We start from the raw sequence: 25368 nt of genomic DNA on the forward strand, positions 1-25368 counted from the left end.
GTCAAGTGAAGGACTTGGAGATCGAATACACAAACTTGTGTGTTGATCAAGTCCACTATAAGAGTAACAAAGATATTCGTCATGATTTACTAAAGGTTTAGTAAATATGATTATACTTACAAGATTAAGTGTAATTCTGAATTGATTAAAGGGTTTAGATCAATAGCAGAACGAATAAGAAGAATCAAGTAGGCAGAAAGATAAAAGTTTCTCCATTCTAAGAAGATAGGAGAGTACCTTTTATGCTTTATAATAGGTCTTAATGATTAAGAACCATATCTCAATTGATCCTCTAAATGAGTCTTAGTACAATTGTATGTCTAAGAAGAGGAATCAAGAATTGAAGAAATGGTTAAATCAATAAGTCAATCATACTTCGTTCCAATAACAAGTCTTAAAGTTAAGATTGTGACATCGAGTGAAAAAGTAAGGTTTATAACATTCATCAAATGTGGAAAGTTGTGATGTCTTGGATAAGACAAAGACCAACTAGGACCAATTTATGAAGTATTTTGATAAAAGCTACACTAACTCTTGAATATTTGTCAAGAAATGGTTATTGACAAGAGAATCTTATATGTCAAGGAGTCAGTGGGAGTCTTAATGGTCTTGAAAGGTTTCAAGAACAAATCAAATAAACCTTATCGATCATCACTAGCACACGAGTTGAGGTTTACAACCTATCGTGATGACATTATTTTGGTTCTGTGCAAATCCAATCGACTTAATTATGCATGAGAGTTCTATGAGTTCTCATTTTGAACGCATAAAAGGCAAAGCACCTTAATCAATGAAAGGTACATTGATAGGAAAGGGTGAGTTGCTTAACTACTTGGAAGACATGGTGGGCAGCTGTGCTACCATAAGGCAAGAAATCAAGATTAAGAAAGTTCGGTCCATATGAGTTCGAATTTGTCGTAAACTTTGGTTTTAACAAATTCACATGGATAGGAACACATACACCGTTTAAATCTAAGTGTCATAAGATTTCCTCCTTCATGAAAATGATTGTGAGGAAATGCATTCACTAAGAAAGATTTTAAGAAGATAGTGATTGTAAAATTGCATTCTCGAATTCGATTATGGTTACGGTATCCCTTTCCATAATTTGAATTGTGAGGTTTGGCAATTAGTCTTAAGTGTTTAGATACACATATGAACTATCGAAGGCAAAGGTGTATAAGTTCAAGAAACCTTGATAAAAGATTATCAAAGCACTAAGTATTAGAAACATGAACTTAAGAAATTCAATAAGCATTGTTTTTCTGAAAGTTAAGATGTTTATGAATACATGTCGAAGGTAGTGGGAGCATAAGTGTTATGTTTTATAATAATCATCATAGTGGGAGCATAAATGTTATGATTGTATGATTATTAAGGCACGTATTGCAAGTTGGCAATATTAGTTATAGAAAACAAGAGTTATACCTTGCAAAGTCGTAAGGGTTGAATAGTTGTTTTGCTATAATTAAGGGAGAGAATATTATGCTTCATTTCGAATCTAAAGGATTAGGTTGAGAAATGTTAATAAATTTAGTCAAGGGTACATAGTGTGTTCTTAAAATTTCGATTATGATTACGGCATTCCTCTTCACAATTCGAATTTTGAGAACATAGCAAATGAAATATTATGGCGGAAGATTGATAAAGTATCAAATCTTTATGTAAGACATTATGCATTGTGTCCCATACGCTTCGGGTATAGGATCGATTGCAAATGCTATAATATTTGACCATTCTAAAAATTTTCCAAATGTCTAGCGCATTTAGAGGGAAAAATGACTAGAATCGGTTTTGACTAAAATAATGAAACAACTATCAAAGGACAACCCAAAGTTCGACGAGGATTGGTCGCTTGTGAGTAGTTGGAAGTATAGTATTGGAAAATATGGAAATGTTTTCGTATTGGATGGACCATATCGACATTATTATGAATAGACAAGATTCTATTAAGAATAAGTTGTCATATGGAAAATATGGAAATGTATCCATATTGGGAATTGAATATTGAAAAATCTATGACTAGATTAGAAACTTTTATGCAAAAGGATGTTCAAAGGAATGTATTTTGAGTGAGAGACATCATATCTAAGGAATTGTCTTGTAACAATCTCTAATAGAGGACTTTGTAATATCATTGGCAATAGTCTTTGTGACTTTGGTGCAGTGACATTACGAAAGGATAGTTGCATAGAATGTTAGAATCTAGCATATTCTATAAGTAGCAAGGATTTGATATTCTTTCACTTATGGAAAAGGATTTGGAGTTGTGAAATGAGAAAGATTGGAAATGTGTTCAATTTGATCTATTTCACAAAGTAAGAACCATAGGTAAACATTGTGTGCATGCTAGGAGCATGGGACAAATGTAATAATTCAAGTAAAAAGTTGATTACCCGAAACGACAAATAATGAGTAATCAATATGGTGATAAATAAAAGGTGTTTTATTTATGCTCAAAGGGTTGAGGCCATATGGGATTAGTATTATTCTTGTGTTTCATATTTGCATGTTTTGACTTCCAGAATAATTGAGTTTATTAAGAATAATCGAATTATTCGAATGGGCCACAGTCGTTCATATGTTGGAAGTAGATATGAATGAAGACTGTCATGAATTGGTGTGTGGATTGTCTAAAGAGCATTAGACATAAGCAAATGTTTGCTGCAACATTCATGAGTGATTATGAATATGAATTTGAGCATTGGATTAAACCCACGCTCACTTGGATCACTCCTTGAATTGTATCACGAGTGATTAGTGAGACGATAACATCTTATATTCTTGAAACCGAAATGTGTGAGTTGTATCTTGCGAATCGGTTGCACATTGATAATATGTAAACGCACTAGTAACTTGGTGTTATAAAACATATTGTTGTGTGTGATTTGGTTAGTGAGTGCAAGCAAGCATTGTATCAAAGTTTATCCGTTCCTTTTATCCAAGGAATGATAAAAGCAATATCTTTTGGGCCCCTCGATGATTTAGTGATGACAAACGTAAATGCTCGGCCGAGCTAGGGCTGATTTGATTTGTTCAATTAGTCAGTCGTCATAAATCGGAATCGAGATATAGTACAAAGAGAATGATTTGAAATCATATCTCATATGATATCTAGAATGGAGGAATATATGCTCCCTTATCTAAGGACACGCGTATCTGATAGGATCAGAGTTGACAGCGGCTTTGGAAAGCTACGATTGCAGATCAGGATCTGAAGTCATACGCAGAATAGTTGTTAGACTTATCCAAGTGGGAGATTGTTGGATTAGTCTCTAAGTCCATAACTATTTTGGTATGTACTTGACCCGATGGTGCATGGTCCTTTTGGGTTGCCTTCACCAAAACAACTTGATTGGAGAAATAAATAAAGAGGGAGGTTATTATGATTTATTAATATGTTATAAGAGTAATATATTAAAGGAGAAATCATATTTGTTTAATTAATATTGGTCAATAATTAATTAAGAATTAATTTTGTGATCAAGTGTAATTAATTAAACTAAAGGGGCTGAATTGTAATTATGTGATAGTTACAAAATAAGGTAAGGATTATCTTATTAATAGGTTGGACGAATTTAAGGTGATAAGGCCTTAGAATTCGACTAGGATAAGGGTTTTCAAGGCTTATCTTATGGTTACTTTGTGGGCAAGCAACTAGATAAGGATAAGGACTAAAATTCTAATCTCTACACCTATATAAAGACCCCCCAAGGCTCATGAATTCGTCCATGCCTTCCCAAGAGGTCCTAGAGACGAATTCTTATACCTCTCCTCTCTCTTTATACCTTCTCCATTTGCTCTTGGTGTTTGTAAGCCATTAGAGGAGTGACACTTGTGACTCTAAGCCTTCCAAAGTCAATTCAAGGAGGAATTGGGATTGTTATTGCTACATAACAATCAAGGTAATATCATAAACCTAATTATATGTTAATATCGATTTCCATATGCTAGAATTAGGGTTTATAGTCTTGGATTCAAAGCATGTACAATAGAGAAACCTAGATCCAAGCATTAGGGTTTATATGAGCACATATGATGTCTTATGACCAAAACCCATCAGTGGCATGATCCAAAGCGAGCCTTGTCATCGGTATCGGACGGCCGTGGCGCTGCCACGTCAGCACCCCTATGATCAGCTTCGTAATTTCGATTTTAAAATTCAAAAATTCGTATCTTCCTCATACGAGCTCCGTTTTTTACGTTCTTTATATCCACGCGAAGGTGGGAATGTACTCTACAACTTTCGTTTAAACTTCGTCGGCTAATTTTGACTTTATTTTAAATTTTTTTTATTTTTAACAGGCCGGGACAAGATTGGTCCGTTAAAAATCCATAACTTCTTCATCCGACGCCCGTTTTCGTCTGTCTTTTTATCGTTACGCTAATATTAACGAGATCTTAGATTCTCGTTTAGGTTGTGTTGGCTAAAAACAGCTCGATCAAATATTCGAATGGGTAAATTATGTCAGTCGTCCCTCGTGCATATGTCAAAATGCACGTTTAGTCCCTATTTTTAAAAATTTACTCGGACCGTCCATCGTTTGTTTAAATCCTACATGCTTCATCCCTGGTATATGATTTTGTTTCGATTTTAGTCCATGCCAGATTTGAAATGACCATAATGCCCTTTTTATATTTCTTTTTCAATTAATTTAATGTTTTGTTATTATTATTAATTATAAAAATATGGATCCACTTAATACCCAAACCCAATCCCACCCCACTCTTCCCAGATTTCTCTTCGTCATCCTCTTCTTAACTCTTGAGAAAGCCTTAAAATCACTTTTTCTTAAGTCATCGTCGATTAATAATATCTCCGACGAACCCTCTCTTTGCGTTCATCACCATCTCCAGCCCGTTGCAACCATGTTTGTCGAAAACAATCTTTGTTTTACACTCACACTACCCCTCACCACCACCCTTACCTAACCCCACTCGATCTGCTCCCCTCTTCATTTCGTTGATCCTACTCCTATCATCATCTCCAACCATCCTTAATTGCACCTTTCATCTACAGTTTCCAAATCTGAAATTTGTAACTCAAATGGTTTTAGAAATTGAGAAAGAGAGAGTGAGATGAAAAGAAGATAAGCAGAGAAGGAGGAAGGCAACAACTGAATTGTTGCTGCTGATGGTGGTTTAATTCACCTGATTAGGTTACTTGTTCTCAATCGATCCATGTAATCTATGGAGAATATATGGCTACGTTCGATTCGCCACGTGGGGTTTTAAACCACCACATAGGGTTTCAGATCGAGATTCACCATCGCCATCGTTTACAGATCGTCACATGTGTGTTGCCATCGCCATCGTCATCTGTGTGCTGCCTAGGGTTTCCTTTGTTCGAAAACCTAGATCTGAAGCAGTGGTCCTTTGTTTGAAACCGAACAGGGGAAACATGAGAAGAGAGTAAAATAGAGATTGAAATTGGTTAGTGTCTTGGAATCGATCTCCATTGTTTGAAACCGACGATGTCCAGGAGTTGTCGGAGCATTGAAGTCTGTCGATGTGGGTGGTCTGCAGAAGAAGAAGGGGATGGGGAAATGAGTTATCAAATGTAATGACTCATTTCTTTTTTAAATGCAATAATAATTATTTTTTACAATAAACAAATCAATGAATAATTAATAAACAACAAATAAATATAAAGTAAATAAATAAATAAGGGCAAAATGGTCTTTTTATGTGCAGAGGGACTAAGCATGCGAGGAAAAACAAACCTAGGGACGGTCCGAGTTAATTTTTGAAAATAGGGACTAAACGTGCTTTTCAGCATATGCACGAGGGACGATTGGTGTAATTTACCCTATTCGAATTTCGAGTTGTACACTGCTAAACCGAAACTTCGAAAAATCATAACTTCTTCATACGAAGTCCGATTTGAGCGTTCTTTTTATGGACGCTCTCGGTTTAATGTATTCTACAATTTTCGTTTAGATCGCTAAGGCTAAATCTCGCTCTATCGTAAATTTACTATATACACTTTCCGGTATCGTGTCGGTTCCGTCGCGAAACTTCGACGGGTCATAACTTCTTCATTATAACTCGGATTTCGGTGTTCTTTATATCCCCGGAATCCTTGTTTCGACCACTACAACTTTATGTAAAGATATGAGGCTTATCTCACATTTTAATTTTGACGCTTATTTTTATCATTTATTTATTATACATTTATAAATAAGTAATAAGCACACAAATACACATAATTCACATAATAATACTCAAATATTTCATCTTTATTACTTCAAAAAGAGTTACAGTAGTTGACCTAAATTATTACATTGTCTAAAAATGCTTAGCCCTGAAACTCGGGCGTTACAGAAGCTTAGCGAGTTTCCCACAATTTCGCATACCATACATATCTGCCAACTCAAGGCTGTGTCGGGTCTATTTCACCCTCAAGTCTATTTCAACTCATATTTCAACTTAAGTTTGTACCGGGTCTATTTCACCCCCATACATATAGCAAACAGGCACATAGGCATATAACACATACATCAGGAGTCAAAAAGACTATAGGAACATAACATATCCTAGTGTCCTACAATATAATGACCAACCTCACCCCAGTCTGCTGACAGTCCAACATATGCTCGAGCTACTAGACCAGAGAATCCCCACGCTAACCAATCAAATGCAATCATGATCAATAATCAGATTATAACCATAATCGGGACTTAATTCACTAATTCTGACTCCTAAGGTAAAAGATTATTTTACCCTTCCTCCTCAATTGGCAGAAAGACCAAGGCCCAAACATAAATGCACTAAAAACACAATAACCTGCCCAAATCCAAAATACACCCAAGGCCCAATTCCATAAAGGCCCAACCAAAAGCCCAAAATATCAACTATCCATCCTCGCGTCGTGTCCAGTCCTTGGTCACGACGTGAGATCCCACCAGGTCCGATTCCACCTCATCCTGACTCAACTCAAACATGAAAAGTCACTAGAGCTAGCCTCACGTCGTGAGAAGCCTTCTCCCACGTCGCGTGCTCCAAGAAGCTAACCATAAACGGGGTCATTCAACCATCACGTCGTGAGACCCCAAGTCTCACGTAAACGAACATCATAAACGAATGTTCAGAAAAATATGAACATAAACGAACATATATTATGGTAATATAATAAAAAAATTGAACATAAATGAATATAAATAAATTAAATGAACGAACATAAACGAACGTTCACGAACATAAATGTATAAACGATGTCATTGTTCATGTTCATTTATTTAACTAAATGAACGATAATTTTTGTTCATGTTCATTCATTTATTAAATAAACAAACATAAACGAACTTCTTGCCGAACAGTTTATGAATGTTTCACCGAACGTTTAGTTCGTTTACAACACTAGATATAAATGAATCGTGTACACAAAAAACAATATTAAATAATTATATTGGACGAACAAAAAAATATATTTAAATAAAACATCAAAAATATTAAAAGATTTTTAAACCACAAAAACAAAGATAAATAAATAAAACAATAAATAAGTAAATAATAATAATAATAATAATAATAATAATAATAATAATAATAATAATAATATAATTTTATTTAATTTAGATAATTGATTTAAACTATAAAAATAATTTTATAAATAATCTATATTAATTCTATAATAATTTTAATAAATTGTTAAAAGAAAAAGAAAAAACAAAAAGAGATAATTTGATCTTTTTATATGGACCAATGACCAACAATTTAATTTTCAGAAACCATATCGATATAACGTATCAATTGTTAAACTTAAGGACCAAACCATATAGATATAACGTATCAATTGTTAAACTTAAGGATCAAAACTGAAAATTCGATCAAACCACATGAACCGTAATTTATTCTTTCTTGTTATTTTTAGATAGAAACTAAAGTTCTAATTAACGTAAGGCGTGACTTGGCGGCAATGTCAAACCTCAAACTTTTCCGATCCTTGACGAGCCACATCATTTGTAAGACGTGACTTAAAGCGGTAATTTTGTATATAATTAATATTTTTATATGTATTTTTAAATATTATTCATTTTTCTACACATATTTGTTAAGACGACGTTTTGGTAAACCTTGACGACGGGTAAAAGCTTTTAAATCATAGCGCAACATGACGGAGCCATACCAACTTTTTTTTTTTTTTTTTTTTTTAGAACAGAAACCAATAATCTCATATTAATGATATAAATATAAATTTCGATACAAGCTTTCCCTGGTTTGAAATTCGAAACTCCATAACATTTCTCTCTCCCTCTGTCACATGCACAAACACACAGTAATGGCGAGCCAACCATCAGAGCGAACAATCGGATTATCTAAACATACATTATCTATCTGTGACGAAAGGATCGAACATATGGGTTCACTAACAAATGATTGTTTTGCTCCTAGGGTCGCAAGATTCCTAAACCCAATAGCTAAATCCCTCACAGAAGCTGTTGATCCCATGTTCAAACCCACCGAGCACTCAAACCCACTCTTCAAAGGATGGAATCGTACGCTGAACAAATGGGCGGAATGGGTCGATCAAATGGCCGGAAAATACAGCTCCCTTTGGGTAAATTCGGGTATCTCCGACTCCATCATGAGCTCTATCTACGAAGTCACCTGTAACCATGACCTAATTCCAGCTTTGTTACAGTTTTGGAGCCCAAAAACAAACACCTTCGTTTTCCCATGGGGTGAGGCTACAGTTACTTTAGAGGATGTAACGATCCTTGGTGGGTATTCAGTTATAGGGGATTCTGTTGATGATGTTGCTTTAATGGCGGATTCAGGGAAAAAAGTTGAGGAAATGAATCGGTTCAGGTCGGATTTGGTGATGAGTAAATCAAAGAAAGCTTCGCATTCAAAGTGGATTCAAATGTTCATGTCCAAACAAAACGGACACGAACACGAACACGAACACATTGCTTTTCTGTCATTGTGGTTGTCGAGGTTTGTCTTCCCTTCTTTAGATCGTGATTCAATAGGCAAACACGTTTTCCCAATCGCAGTGAAATTGTCACAGGGGGTCAAATTAGCTCTTGCGCCTGCAATTCTAGCTAGCATTTACCATAATTTGAGAATTTTTAAAGAACAATCGTTAGATTCTTCAAACTATTGTATCAATCTGTCAGGTCCTTTTCAGCTGGTTCAGATCTGGGCGTATGAAAGGTTTCCAATCATAGGACCAAAACCCCCTAATGAGCTTTGTGCAGGTGAACCCAGATTAGCTCGTTGGCATACTTTGAATTCAAATGTTTGTTTAACCCTTTTGCATTCGCATCTGATCAACCCTGAAAATTTTATTTGGAGACCATATGTTGTTGATGTGAAAAACTGGGTCCATCCCTCGTATTACCATGATTCGAGAGAGATTGTATCTGATTTTATGAACTTAGATGATGAATTGCAGTCTTTTGTTCGGGTTTTACAACCTTGTGAACTTAATGGGCTCAATTGTAAGGCGAATTATCTACCTCATCGTGTGGCTATGCAATTTGGTTTTGATCAAGATATTCCTGGAGATCTGTCTAGTTACAATTTGAGCAAGTTTGTGAGACTTTTCGTTCCATCAAGATCATTTCTTGGTGGGGTTTCATTGAGGTACTATGATTGGTGGAAGAATTTGGATAGGAAAGATGGCAGAAACTTTGATTTGGATCTTGAAGAAGGATTTAATGATGTTTTTATGAGTTTGAAGAGCATATGCAATACCACAAAGAGGAAGATTGATTTCCTCAAAGGGCCATTTGTTGGCGAGTCACAAAGCAAGAAGAGAAGATTGGCAAGTGAAGTAGGAAGTGGGAGAAATGAAGTCATCCAAATTGACTAATATTAAACATTTATATATGCAATATGCCCAATATTTTTAAAAGCCAAACTTACTTATGCTTGTCAAAATGATTGCGTTTAGTTGGTTATTATGTAAAAGATGTTTTGTTCAAATGTTAAATATCATCAAATTTTTGGTATAGTGAATCTGTAACGCCCCATTTCTAGTATGTGAATAAAAAATTGTATTTCTATTCTTAAGAGGAACTCGACGAGTCAGTAGCCCGACTCGTCGAGTAGAGACAGGATTTGCATGCGTCTTTAATGGGCGACTCAACGAATTGTACCCCGACTCGGCGAGTCCGCCAGCCTGGAAGAAACCCTAATTTCAGGGGTTTGCACCCTATTTAAACGTAATTATAGCCCCTTTCCAGCCTCCATCACCTTCAGAACGTCTCTCCCTGTAAACCTTAGCCCACCATTGTTGAGTTTGAGTGAGTTCTTCCTAATTAGTGTGTTTTGTGTGCATTTTGGTGTTGAAGAAGGTCCAAAGGAAAGGAAGGAGATCCAGATTCTAGGCTTCATTTGCTTCAACTTCGTGTAATAAAGCTTCCATCTTGGTTATTGAACTTATAGATCTAGTTTGTCCCTAATTTGGTGGTTTTGGAGGTTAAAAACCACAAATCCTTAGTGTTGGAGCTTTGTAGTCAATTCATGTCTCAGATCTAGTCTCTCTTATGCTCCAGAAGCTCAGTAGAACCATCTTTTGGCAGCCATAACCTTGTTCTAGTCAAGTAACCTCCATAATAGCCAAGTTTTAGTGTTCTTGCTTCATTACATCATGAGTACACGTAAAGTTAGCAACTTTACGTGTTATGTTAGTCCTAGAAACCCAGATCTATGAATTGGATGCGCTAAATCGGTCTAGAATCGACTGTATGGTGATTGCATGTTAGGACTCGGCGAGTCGTTCATATGACTCGGCGAGTCTGGTCGTGAATCTTGAATTTAGGGTTACGTCGAGTTACTGGGTTAAACCATTGAGTCGAGGAAGGACTCGGTGAGTAGAACAAGACAGGATTTGGAAATAGGGAGACTCGGCGAGTCATGGCATGACTCGGCGAGTCAAGTCGTGACTAGCATCATATTTCGGTGTCAAGAGACTCGACGAGTCAAGAGGTGAATCGGCGAGTCAGATCGTGAGTAGAATTAGTTAAGAGCTTGAGAACTCGGCGAGTCAGTAGGAGGACTCGACGAGTAGGGTCAACTGGAAAGGGTTGACCTTGACTTTGACCAGGGGTAAGAGAGTCATTTTACCCTGAGAGTATTTACCAGTATTTTGACTTAGTGTTTATGGGGTTTGTAGCCGAGGAGTTCCGGAGCAGCAGTGTAACACCCCAAAGTTTTGAAGACCAAGAAAGGAAAGAAAACCCTAAGTTTAGGGGTCGACTCGGCGAGTCCAAGGAGGAACTCGGCGACTCCGAGCGGGATCTGGGTCGGGGAGTAAGTGACCGACTCGGCGAGTTGGCCAAGGAGACTCGGCGAGTTTGGTCTGAGCAAGGAAAACCCTAAATCCGGGACTTGGAGCTTATTTAAACGTCTCATTCTCTCCTTTAGGGTTCCTTTACTGCCTTTCTACCACAGAACACTAAACCCTAGCCGCCATAATCGTTTTGGAGCAAGATCTACCCTTGGTGAAGCTTTTGGAGCTTGAGAGAGAAGATAGTCATTGTGGAGCAGGAAGGGGGCCTTGGATCCAGAGTTGGTGGAACATTTCTGAGCTTTTAAAGGTAATAAATCGTTACCTTCCCTCTTTTGTTTAATAGATCAACGGCTATGTGATTTGGGGATTTTATGCCATGCTTAAGAGCTATTTCGAGTTAGAAGCCTAGATCTGAAGTTGCTACTTCAGATCTGAGTGTATCTTGGCCTAGAAAGTCATAAAGCATCTGTTCTTGGGTTGATAGTGAAGCCTCTTTGTCTTAAACCCTAGTTTGGATTGTTTTAAGCCTAGATCTCTTGATCTACACGTAAAGTTTGCCACTTTATGTAGGGGATAGGCCTTAGAAGTATGGATCTATGAGTTGGAAGCCCTGTTTGGCTCGAAAAGCCGCTGCATGGATTAAGGACTGAATAGACTCGACGAGTCCTTCGAGTGGACTCGACGAGTAGCTTGAAGATGAGGAGGAACTCGACGAGTGGGATGAACAACTCGTCGAGTCGGATGAAGTTAGGCATGAACTCGGCGAGTTGGAAGAACAACTCGACGAGTTGGTTGAAGATTGCCTTGGGCTCGGCGAGTCTATTCTTGGACTCGGCGAGTCAGGTCGCGAAACCCCAAACCCTTCGAGTTGAAACTCGAATCAGTGAGTCGGGTGGAGACTCAGCGAGTTGGACAGGTCAGGACTCGGGAATACTTGACTCGGCGAGTCGAGTCGCGAATAGAAAGACCACTGAGCATATGAACTCGGCGAGTAGGGTTGACCTGGAAGGTTGACTTTGACCAGAGTTGACTTAGTTGACTTTTAGAGGACTGTCAGACTAAGTTTTATATTGACATTTGAAGCTCGAGGAGCTAGTGGAGCAGCAGTTCAGAGTCAGAGGTCGGGTAACAATCAAAAGGATTAGCAACATCAGTTCAGCAGTCTCAGGTGAGTTTCCTTCCAGTAGGAACGGGTCTACGGCCACAATGCCGACCCGTTTGGCTAGTAGTAGTTTCCGGATTTTGATCCGATGCAGTAGTTAGTATGTTTGATGCCTTCGTGGCTCAGACAGGATTTATGTGTTATGTGTTCCGGGTTACGGCCCGTTGTAGTATGCAGTATATGTGTGTTCATGCTAGTTGATATGTTTATGTTATGTTCTATTCAGTTAGTCTGGACTTCGGTCCGATGCAGGGGGCAAGGCCCCAGTTAGCCCGGACTTCGGTCCGATGCAGGGGACAAGGTCCCAGTTAGTCCGGACTTCAGTCCGATGCAGGGGGCAAGGCCCCAGTTAGTCCGGACTTCGGTCCGATGCAGGGGACAAGGTCCCAGTCAGTTTTCGGACTTTGGTCCGATGCAGGGGGCAAGGCCCCAATTAGTCCGGACCTCGGTCCGATGCAGTGGGCAAGGCCCAGTATGTGCTTTATATGTTATTGCATGGTATGTGGTAGATTGGGGGAGCTCACTAAGCTTCGTGCTTACCGTTTTCATTTTTGGTTTCAGGTACTCGGTTTTCAAAAGAGGAGCTCGGGAAGATTGCAGTGCACACACCATAGTCAGTTAGCCTGGGAATGTTTGACTCTGATAATGATATTATGTTTTGAATTAATACTCGAGAAATCATGTTATGACTTATGATACAGTTTTTATAAATATGGTTTTATTACTTATTTTAAAACGAAATTTTCAGACTGTATTTTTGGGATGTTACAAGCAGTCAGCTAGTTCCAGATTTAGCATCTCAGCAGCCAATGGTACGAAGTGAGTTTCCTTCCAGTAGGAACGGGTCTAAGGCCACAATGCCGGCCCGTTAGTTAGCAGTAGTTCTGGACTTCGGTCCAATGCAGTAGTTCAGCGCGCTTGATGTCTTTGTGATTCAAGCATGTCTTTGTGTCATGTGTTCCGGACCTTGGTTCAATGCAGTATGCAATATATGTGTTTATGCTAGTTGTTATGCTTATTATATGCTATGTTCAGTCAGTTTCCGGACTTCGGTCCGATGCAGAGGGGCAGAGGGCAAGGCTCTGGTTAGTTCCCGACTTCGGTCCGATGCAGTTTCCGGACTACGGTCTGATGCAGAGGGCAAGGCCCTGGTTAGTTCCGGACTTCGGTCCTATGCAGTTTCCAGACTTCGGTCCGAGGCAGTTTCCGGACTACGGTCCGATGCAGTAAGCGAGGCCCAGTATGTGCTTTATATGTATTGTATGGTATGTGGTAGTTTGGGGGAGCTCACTAAGCTTTGTGCTTACAGTTTCAGTTTTGGTTTCAGGTATTCCCGCTAGTAAGGGGAAGAGCTCGGGTTGATGGCATGACTCACACCACAATTACAGATTTATCCTGAGGGTTTTATTCAGATATTTTGATATGATATTGACTCAGTTTTTATGTGATACATTTACTATGGTATTTTGGAACATACATTCATAGTTTTATTATATAAAATTGGATGATGTGGTTTTTGGTATCGATAAAAACAAAAATTTTTGGGTTGTATTTTTGGGATGTTTCAGAATCTGCTGTTGATATCACTTGATATTATGTCTAGATCTGATGTTGTTCAAGCTTATAACTTCATTGCATTCCTTTTCGATTGATGGTATTTGAATGAAGTAGTGAAAATAAAGAGAGGGAGTCTTTGTTGAACTAATTAAGCGTATATAGAACACCAGTATGTCCATATCTGATTATCGGCCACTTTCTTCCAAAAAAAAGGTTTTTACCTTCTAAAAATATCCTTTTAATCTTCAATTTTTCACACAACCATTTAATTAATTTTCCCTTATTTTTACCGACATTTTTCTTGTTAGAATCACCAACAATGGATCCAAACAATATCTCACATAACACCACCCGGAATTTTTTTTTTCACCATCTCACTTGGAATTTGGTAATGCTTTTCCACCCCCGCAATAGTCATTTTCCTGGTGGAACCAACCTTCACGTTTTCCTCAAATGCCTCACTATTTTCCTATAAACTGATTCCCAATTTGAATCTGTTCCCTAACTGATAGTTAGTTTTGTTTACTTCTTTTTATAGTTTATTTTAGCATATTTCATTCATAATTTAGATAATTTCCATGCATACTTTCCCTTTTGTTATTTTATGACTATTTCGGGTACTTTCGAATCTTGTGAGCATAATTGCAGGTTTTCGGGTCTAGCTGAGCGGGAGTGTTCGGGACGTATGGGAAGCGATGAGATTTGGTAGACAAAAATGATGTTAGGCTTGGTGATTGTGGAGATGATGCATGGAGCGAGCTTGATGATTATTTGAAGGCTTGGAGAGAAATAAACATTTAAATTTTCAAGATGCGGGAGTATATTCAAGCATGCATAGATTATTAATCGGGCTAGTTTACGAGCTATGAATCATTTGGAGAAGCCAAATTGGGCTTAAATTGAAGAAAACTTGAAGAAAAATGGGCTAGGAGCTGATTGGGCTCGCACTGGGCCAAGTGGGCTAGGCTATGGAGGCCCAAAACCTCAAAGATGCTACATTCAGGGACCACCCGCGCAACAGCACGCGGGTCGCGCAACCTCCTGCAGGGGCAATTTCGGAAATCCATTTGGAAGGCTATTTGAGGAAGGTTGGTGCCCATCTTTTGGGGACTCTTGGACATCCGATTTTTGGAGATTCTCTCTGGAGTTTTGAAGACTTTTGAAGGCCAAGAACACTTGAAGAACATCATATTTTTACCTCTTGATTCTTGCTTAATGTTTGGTACAATTTTCTCTAACTTTGTTTCTTTGGGTTTAGTCATGCTTGGCTAAACTAATCTTGGTTGACTTTTGGTTAATCCTTTGAACTTTTGTTGAATGTTGAAGAATCCATGAACATGTTCTTAAATCTTTATGGGAATGTTTTGTGTTTTAACATCTTATCACTACTTGTATGTTTTAGTTCATGAGTTTAAATGTGTTTGTGGTGATTAGTTGGCTAATTTCTTGATTAAGTAAAGGATCCTCAAATTAGCAAGCAACAAATGATTTTTGTGTTGTTTTTGCTTCACACAATCATAAAAACATTTCCTCCAACATGGTGGTGAAAGCATTTGACCCCTCTTGGATTTGGTGACTTTTTGGTTCTTAATGCTAGTTGACTTTCACTAATTACATGCTATTTGGAATTAGTGACTTTGACTAAGGAAATTGTTATGAGCTTCTATAGCCATTTCAACAATTAAGAAAAGTCTAGGTAATCTCAAGCTCCTTGGATTACTATAGCCAAATTAAGGATTTAAATCAAAGTATTGCACCATTGGATTCTAATGATATGTTCATCAAAAGTCAAAGTGAGGAAACTTTAAGTCAACCATCTCTCCCTTATTGATTTTACATAAAATTCTTATTTTTGTTGCATTTGTCTATTTAAACCATAGTTAATTCTAGTTTGTTTCAAGTATTTCAAAACACCACCCCCCCCCCCAATTTTATTTTTATTGTTATTTTACAAGTACTTTTACAAAGAGATTTTTCATAGAGTTATAAATTGGACCAATCTCCGTGGATACGATCCCTTTACCACTATACACTACTTTAGTGTGTAATATTTAGGGTTATTATTTTTGTTGGCCTCGACAACCACCACTAACCCCAACTGTAACCATCAGTATCGGTTTAGACCTCCAAAACCTATATTGTTGAGCTGACACCAAAATATGATTCCATGACCACTATTCAACTAAAATTTGGTTTGCTTCTCAACAAAATTTTTACTATTTCAATGCACGGGCTATTAACATACACTAATCTAAAGACGTAAATGGTTCAAATAAATTGGTTTATGCAACAAAAAGAATAAGGAAGCTAACTTTCACGCAGTGCTAATCAAATATGACTAGAATGGGATGGTGTCTATTATGAACTAAGGAAGGATAAAAAACCATATACCAATTCAAACAAAAATGAAATAATAATAATAATAATAATATACCAATGCAAACAAAAATGAAAAACTTAGTGTTCATCCATTAAAACCATATTAATATCATTCAGTTCGAATGACTTCAATTAAACATGTTGCTTCCATAAACGAACATATCTCTCGACCTTCTATTTGTCAATATCAGTATCGACATAACTAATAAAATGATATTTTGAACTCATCTCAAGCATCACCACAATTTCATTAATTATATCTACAAATTGATACACCACTTGTCTCATTTATACAAACAAATAACTACGGCTAACATACTAAATTAATAAGCATACAGTTGAATAGCCCGACCGATTATGCTACACTTCTTTTTGCATTTTTGTTAATTTTTAGGCATTATTTTTTATTGATGAAAAAACTAAATAGAACAAAATTCATAATTTTTTGTTTTCTATCAATAGACATCAATATTTATACATAATTTTTTTAACCTTACAGTCTGTTCAAATTCAATTTCAAATTTACAACGTGAATCTTGAACTATATATAATTAAATTATTGATATTTACAATGTAAATTTAGTTATACGATATTGATATGTGTGGATGGATGTAAATTTACATATGAATTTGAGATAAATTTACATCTGGTGTTCTTATATCATTCTTTTCTCTAGCTAATTCAAGACATCTTTTTTCTCAATTTAATTTTCTAAACTCTAACAACCTCAACTGTGTTTGTGAACTATATATATGGTAAAAAACTCTTGAGTTTTGTAATGATTAATTAGTTTAATGTTGAAATCATACGTATACATAACTAATCATAAATACATATAAGTTCCAAACTCATAAGTTGTAATCGGTATTTAATTTTCAGTTAATTGTAGTGGAAGTTGGTGCGAGGAAAATAGTTTCTATTATAGTATAGTAGGTGTAAATATAGTTATAGATGAGAAAGATGAAAGGTGCAACTTTGGAAGATACAAAACTACATAAGCAAACTTATTAGTTGGTATAATTTAAAGTGATTTTTTATGTTGTTAGAAGTTATGCTAAGTTGTATAATGTGTGTGATCTTTTGATATTATAAAACGTTATACTTTGTTGTATAACTAATTTATTATATAAATATATATACCTCTAACATCTTTCAAATTACTTTTGCTGTTAGCTTTTACAAATATATAATGTTTTTATGTATAAAAGCATTTGATTGTATTCTAGTTAATTTGATAAGGATCTTCAATTTCTATTTGATTGTATTTTAGTTGAATTGATTGAATTTTAATTCCCAATCAATTAGAGCATCCATATTGTTGGTGGTGCTTGCAAGCCATTTCAAATGTCATGTAAACATTAAATATGATTATTTAATTAAAAAATTAATATACTACCTTGTCCCAATATAAGGAATGGTTAAATATTTATTATATTGATTATAAAAGGTATAGCCTATATTTCCTATAAAACAATCATAGGATTCAATAAAATATTAATATACAAGACTTGCAAAACTTTCACAAATTGACAAATTGAAAGATCAAGTAGAAATATTAAATGTTTAGTTGGTTAAGTAATAATGAGAGAGTATTTTGGTAAAAATGTTATTTATTTTTAAAAGTTGACTATTATTTTGGGATAAACCAAAAAGAAAAAATAGATTATAATTTTGAGACGGACGGAATAATATTTTTTTAATTGTATTTTATGTTTCATATGAAAATTGAATTAAACATAATACAAATGTGTTTTGCAAACAAAAATTTGTGATGCAAATTCGATAAATTTTTTTTTTGTAAAAGATAATGTGTAACAAAAGAGAAATTAAATTATCTCCTACCTTTTATGTCTACAATTATTCATATCCACTAAAATTATTATAACAAATCAACATTCAATTTAATTGTATTTGATATATTCTTAATATAATCTTAATGAGTTAGTTAAAAAAATATGAAATAATGACACGTGTCATAATTTTATTGGATAAAATCATTTATAGGCATAAAAATAAGAAGCAATTTAATTTCTCAAAACAAAAATACTCTTAAAAAAATTATGCTGTATTTGTTAGTACGTTTGATGTCACAAAAAAAAATGGTTAAAAGTACTATTTATTGTTGGTAGTTTTAATTGCCGATTTTTCTATGAACTAAATTTAATAAATTAATTTTTTTTTTCTTTTTAATATTATATCTAAAACAAGTGTAAAAGCGAGAGTGTGGGAGCGGGAGAAATGAAACAAGCCCTTCAACTCGATTACATTTTCATGTCATCTGGTCTCAAATTCTCAATCGCCATGTCAATTTCCGGCACACCTCCCTCAAAACTTTGACCATTCGTCGATAAAGAGTGTGGATTTCAAACTTCGACCATTCGTCGATAAAGAGTGTCGATTTCAGTAAGCTTTACCTGCGCAATAGCTCTAGGGTTTATATTTTTTTCTTTTTCTTTTATAGTAGAGATATCAATTTAGGTTAACAATATATTGTATGTTATGCACCTTTTCTGTCGATTTGCAATCTGTAGTCAATTAAAATTCAGTTGTGCCTAGGAATTATAATTTCCATTCATGGATAAGCTTATAATTAGGGCACAACTCAAAGACTAGTCTTCATAAGTTCATTTGCCTAATTGAAGGTAAATTAGATCGATTTTGAGTCCTAAAAGGGCCTGGTTTGGCCATTTAAGTGATGAAATGTTCCTACGTTAAGTTAATGGATATGGTCTATGGGTCAGTTAAACCGTTATGATTTAGTTAAATTGTTTTTTCTTGAGCCATTCTGATCTAGTTAACTTGGTTTTCTTGAATGTTTTCAGTTTAGTTGATTTTAAAGAAGATTAAACTTGATATTTCACCTTGTAGGCTGTGATTATGAAACCAAAGAAGCTACCAATGAGTAAATACAGAGGCAACAAGCAACATGAAATTGAACATTCATGTGATATGGTGGATCATATTAGCAATCTACCAGATTGTATTCTTCACCAGATTCTGTCATTTATGCATACAAAAGAAGCTGTAAAGACTTCCATATTATCTACAAGATGGAAGTACCTCTGGGTTTCCGTTCCTAAACTTGATATTGATGATGCAGTGTTGTATCCTAGAGAGATTGATGACAAGCATCCATCTAAGGTCACTTCCTTCATGAACTTTGTAGGAAGGGTCCTCCGGATGCGTGATGCATCGAATTTAGAAAAGTTCAGTCTAATATGTCGTATTTCCTCTGATGCATCACAAATAAAACTATGGATTTCTGATGCAATCTCGCACAATGTTCGGGAGCTTGATCTCTGTATAGTGGATATGATTTCATCTGTGCTTCCTAAGTCTATGTTTTGTAGCATGTCATTGACTAGCTTGAAATTAGAAGTAGAATGGATTAAAATCCCACCTCACGTTTCTTTTCCATGCCTGAAAAACCTGCACCTAGATTATGTTGGGTTCCTGAATGATGGTGATGCAGAACGACTTTTCTCAGGCTGTCATGTTCTAGAAAAATTGGTTTTATCATATTGCCAGTGGATTCACTTGAATCACATTGTGATTTCCATTTCCACCTTAAAAAGCCTGACCATATTTGATGACTCGGACTTTGAGCCAGAAGATGATGATATTGGTTGTAAGATCAAGATTATTGCAGCAAAGCTTACATGTTTTGAATATATCGGACATCTATCAAACGAAATTCTCTTGAGTGATATACCTTCCCTTGTCAGAGCATACATTCACATTTCTCTCCCTGAGGAGAGGCAAAATGAAGTCACATGTCGAGCTGTTGATCTGCTCAAACAACTACGAAATGTTATGGCTTTGGGGTTATCTAATGTCACTATGGAGGTAACTGAAAAAACCTAATCTACATCTTAAGTTGAATATATCACAACTCACCTCTTTCTAGAATACTGTTAAGATTATGATTACTGACTTTTGTGTTTGTGTGTTCTGTTTGTTTTCCATGTAAAAAGTCTCTTATATTTACAGACATGCCGCTCCATTTACCGGTTTTCCCAAATTTGATCAATTTAACGTTGACTAAGGAGATCGAGAATTATACTTTTGGAGCAGTGATGAATTTGCTTTACTTCTGTCCAAATCTACAATTTTTTGGTCTCTCTGAGGTGGATTAATCTATATATTCATGCCAATGATTATATGATATTAACATAAGGTTTTCTAAAATTTTGTACAGGGTTTCGAGAACTCCATGGACCTTGGTGAGGAAGATAGAGTCTGGTTATTAGTACCTATATGCATGACGAATTGCCTCAAGATTGTGACTTTCAAGAACTTTCATGCTACTGATTCAGAAATATGTTTCCTCAAACGTGTTTTGAAGTATGCAACTGTTTTGGAGAGGATGAATATCTGTTGGTCTAAGACTCAGGTAGGAGAACGAAAGAAGGAAACAGATGTCATAAAGGAGTTCGAAAAGGTCGAAAGTAGCTCTGCAGTCTTTGTTGTCAGGTTCACATGAAATATCAACAACTTGCATCTACTATTTGTATTCCTTTTTTAGTGTTTCCCAATAAACTGGGATTCTTTGGGTTTTGATCTGCATTAGGATTTCATAAATCATTGATTTGAAGGTTTGGATTAAACATTTCATTTCATTTCATTATTTGTTTGCTGGCTTGAATTTCATGTCTATATTATCGTATTGCCACATCAGTTGCCTAGTTGGCAGAAAACAAACCGTTAAAACTGGATATTAAAGGTTAAATTGGTATAATTTAAACATTTTCTACTGGACTAATGGTGCGTTTGATTATAGAAAATTGTTTTTTCATTTTTGTAGAAACGTTTTCAAAAAATAGAGTTGAGTTTTATTTTTAGTTTCCAATGAAAGTTTTTTAAAACGCATTTGTTTGAAACCGATGGAGTACTCTTTTATTTTTTATTGTAGAAATTTAGAAAACTTTGAAAAACTGTAACAATCATTTTTTTTTTTAATTTGCACACAATTTGGAAAACAATTTTTTTTTTGAAAAATGAGTCAACTAAAACTTTTTCAATTTTTTTATGGAAAACTCCAAATGCACCCTAACCCTTTCTTCTCCAAAATAATTCTCTTGTCTTGTTTCATTCAAGTTCAAAACTTATCCCTAAACAACAATATTAACAACTTAATTAAATTTCAATATGTTAATTTCCCTAAAAATAGCCTTTTTTACCCATAAAAAGAAAACAACGCACTTTAGATCTTTGGCTAAATTTCAGTTAACTCCCCCGAAACCTCTTCATTCTACCCCTAGTTAATAACGAACTAAACTCTTTGATTAATCACCATAAATGAAAAGTACCTTTGTTACCCCTAGTTAATAATGAACTAAACTCTTTGATTAATCACCATAAATGAAAAGTACCTAGCGTTACAAAGTGATACTATTTCAGTGATTATTTGAAATTTTGAATGTGTGTCAATTGTTGGTTGTTAAAATATAAAAGGATGGGATGTATGTTCTATGACGGATGTTGTTGAAACGGGTTTTATATGCCTTCACACACTTCCATTACAAGTGTGTATTCCGTTTTCCCTTTAAAGTTGGTTTTTCTTATTCTTGTTTATATTATTGGTATGAAAAAACTCGTTTGGTTTTCATGCTACATCATGTACATGTGTGATACATATCTGAGGGGCACATATCGTTGTTTATACATATCACTAGTGTAATGTTTATAATGAAAATAGGGTTATCCCTTTACAAATTGCATGAGCATGTGAACATGAAAATATTTTCATTTTCCACATACCACATGTGCACATATGCTGACAATACGAACATTATGCGTAATTCCACATGTTTGATTTATTTGTCACATTATAACAATTGTATATGCACCTTCATGGAACGTTAATGATGCAAATGTGAAGAGAATGATATTCAAGGAATGTTAGAAATAAATGCACTTAAGTGGATGAAATTGATAATATCATAAACATAAAGTTTTTAAGAGTTTTCAGATGAACAGTGACGTTTTTATTTTGGCTTCTGTCATTCTTTTTGAAGTAGTTTTGCGTATAGTTTACCTTTGGATCATACAATTCACATGCAGTAGTTGTAAATTACAAGTGATGTCTAGCCTAGCTGGATTGATGCATCGGGTTTGATACCCACATGGGTTTGAGGTCAGGAGTTCAAATCTTTGAACCTATTAAATTTGTCTCTTGCAATTATGCTCCATGTGTAGGAAGTTTTCCTTGAAAATACCCTTGGGGGCTGAGTTTGCCCTATATAGGAGCTCAAACTTGGGGTCACCATTGAAATATTGTGGTGAAGCTTTTGCTAAATCGTTTGCCATTTCCAAAAAAATAGTTGTAAATTCATTTAATATTTATACATTTTTAATGATAATTCTGCATTTATTTGTTATATATAATTTTAATTATATTTAATACTGGTATTGATTTTAAGGTATTAACACCATCATTTTAGTTGTATAAATTATCCTCTCAAGTCATTATCACTTTTTGTAATCATCTATTAGTTTATTTTGCTTATTGATAGTAATTACTTAGATTAATAATTTTGATTTCAGTCACTACGATTTGTTTTGTGTTGTGTTTGTCAGGAGTATTACAAAATAGAATGCGTATCACATAACCATGCTGTAGTTCATTACTTTAATTCTAGTCAATGAGATAAACTTTTAACTAGATTTTCTTTATTCACGTATAAGAGAAACGTCAACCCACAAAGAAGAAATAATCAGTAGAGTTTAACAAAGGTAAAAAGACACATACGAGCAATAAAATGAAAAATATATTGAAAATCAAAAGGAGCATGGTGAGAAGGTACATATAGAACCAACATACAAATAGAAAAACTAGATATAAGTAATAACTAGGAAGAAAAGTATTGACAAAACAAGTTGAAAGTAAAAACAGTGAAAACTAGGCAAAATATACACACAATATAAAGGCAACTTGCACCTAGACTACTCATGTACTACTCCTCGACCTTGATCTTATGCATCCACACTCTCTAATCAAAGCTCGTGTCCTTGTAAAGAGAAAAACTTCATTCAAATTTAACATTGCATTATCTTCACTCTTTTTTATCATATAGTCTCTCTTCCTCGCACGATCTATAACGACCGTCTCCACCCTATGAAGTGAAATTTGTTGCATATGTCCTAAGTATGTCTGAAACCACCACACTCTTTGTTTCTTCAATTACTATATGATTAAAGTCGCTTTTATTGTATTTCTAAATGTTGTTTCTAGTACCTTACACAATAAAAATATATCATATGATTACTACAACATCCTCACTTTTGTGACCTTCATATTCAGCTTGTGTTCATTCTTAATAACATTAATTAGAACCATTTACGGGATAATGATTTGAAAATGTAACAAACTTTCAGTTTTATTCACATTTAGTCATTAAACCTTTTTGTGTTTGATTTACCTCCAATTTATCTGAAATTGTTCGCATTTTATCCTTATGACCAGTTATAACCGGTCATAAGGGTAAAGTATGAACAATTTTAAATAATTCAGGGGTAAATCAAGTACGAAAAAGTGACTAAATGTAAACAAAGTTAAAAGTTCATTACCCTCTCAAATGATTATTACCCTTTTAATTTTGTTAAAAGATATTATATGTATATATATGGTGAAGGAATTAATTATACATATATATTAAAATTGTCTACCTTAGCTACAGTAAAGTGGCTAAGGAATTGACAGAAATGGTCCCCTGTCTATGTGTGGTTTTGCAGTTATGTCTCTTTTGATAATTTTTTTGGTGGTTGGTCAGTTTATGCGATTTTGTAATTTCTTTCTTTACACGTGTTCTTTTCACGCCGTGTCACCGTTTTTTCAGCCAATCGCCTTTTGATTTCTGTTGTCGTATTACCGAACTTCTTCTTCTATCTTTGTTTCCATCTTTCTTCGTTTTCCATTTGTTTCTTTCTCTTTCTTCTTCTATTCTCAGGTGATATTCTTCCCATATCTTTCATTTTTTTTTCTTTGGATTTTTCGTTTTGTTTCGTTGTCGTTTATGTTTCCCCTGCTTACGTTCCGGCCTCCACCGCTTCTCGTTTCTTCCTGACCACCGATTAAGGTTAAGGTTGTTTTCTGTTCCACCGTCATCTTCAACACCGGTGAGTTAAAAAACACTTAACTTATGCTTTTATTTGAAGTAATTAATATCAATTTATGATTATCCTATCATTTTAAGGCACCATAAATAAAAGGGCTACATTTTCCCCACACGGTTCTAACAAATTCTAGAACGTAATTGTGTATCTGGGTGTGTGTGCATGTGCATTTTTTTTCCATTGAGAAGGACAACATCAACATGATGATTTCACGATTTGGTTCTTTTCTTCTCTGAAGATGAAATTGGTTGTTGATGGATAAGGGAAATTGGGAGACATTGGCAGACGGTGCTCAGTTGCGTTCCTCATGTCAACGTATGTGGTTTGATTGCCCTGTATTGATTAGAGTTTGAGAGCGACATAAGTTCAAAACGAGATGTTCATAAATCAAGGGTTTTTTATGGGTTTTCAAATGAAATCTGAGTAAACAGAAAACCCATAAACATCAATCATATTTAATTCATACACTCAATCCAAAGAACATCCTTTTGATCATCTTTTCTCTGCAATGCTATTGTTTATTTTATGTGAAAATTTTCAATGTTTCACCCTTCTTCATGTTCCTTATGCAGGTTACCGGACAAATTTCCTACAGGAACTCGAGTGTTTATTGTAGATCCTATGCTAGCAATAGGTAAATCATGTTACTAAATAAATGTCTTAAATACCCTCTAATAATGAAAACCTACAGAATTTTCTCTTTTTAAATTAATTTTGTTTTGCATCTAAATAATCTTCAGGTGGCACAATTATGGCAGCCATTGATCTGATTAAGGACCGTGGAGTTGATAACCAGCATATCAAAGTGGTAAAATATTTAGTATTGTAGAAAATCAGTTATTAAATAACTTCCCCCTTCCAAAATAAAAACCAATATTCAGTTTATTAATATCAAGATTCCTTATATTTATC

The 25368-nt window shown here is 35.1% G+C and overlaps 2 protein-coding genes across 2 annotated transcripts; both read left to right on the forward strand.

The window, feature by feature from the left end:
- The first annotated feature begins 8139 nt into the window (after positions 1-8139).
- On the forward strand, positions 8140-9961 carry LOC111877261 (protein MAIN-LIKE 2-like). The gene has a single exon (XM_023873786.3). It carries the CDS (start codon positions 8264-8266, stop codon positions 9818-9820), a length of 1557 nt encoding a protein of 518 aa, XP_023729554.1. The 5' UTR covers positions 8140-8263; the 3' UTR covers positions 9821-9961.
- Positions 9962-18543: 8582 nt separating this feature from the next.
- LOC111877293 (putative F-box protein At1g58310) lies at positions 18544-20965 on the forward strand. The gene is made up of 4 exons (XM_023873816.3): positions 18544-18744; positions 19210-20187; positions 20316-20468; positions 20540-20965. The coding sequence occupies exons 2-4, from the start codon at positions 19219-19221 to the stop codon at positions 20822-20824; spliced, it is 1407 nt and encodes a 468-aa protein (XP_023729584.1). The 5' UTR covers positions 18544-18744; positions 19210-19218; the 3' UTR covers positions 20825-20965.
- The last annotated feature ends 4403 nt before the right edge of the window (positions 20966-25368 follow it).

Source organism: Lactuca sativa, chromosome 7 (genome assembly GCF_002870075.4).
Source record: "Lactuca sativa cultivar Salinas chromosome 7, Lsat_Salinas_v11, whole genome shotgun sequence".
Classification (NCBI taxonomy): Eukaryota; Viridiplantae; Streptophyta; class Magnoliopsida; order Asterales; family Asteraceae; genus Lactuca; species Lactuca sativa.

Bases quoted from the DNA above. Each gene is read 5' to 3' on its own strand.
- LOC111877261 (XM_023873786.3), top strand. From the start codon at position 8,264: ATGCACAAACACACAGTAATGGCGAGCCAACCATCAGAGCGAACAATC.
- LOC111877293 (XM_023873816.3), top strand. From the start codon at position 19,219: ATGAAACCAAAGAAGCTACCAATGAGTAAATACAGAGGCAACAAGCAA. The intron at 20,188-20,315 runs GTAACTGAAAAA...CCATGTAAAAAG, and splicing joins TATCTAATGTCACTATGGAG to TCTCTTATATTTACAGACAT. The intron at 20,469-20,539 runs GTGGATTAATCT...AATTTTGTACAG, and splicing joins AATTTTTTGGTCTCTCTGAG to GGTTTCGAGAACTCCATGGA.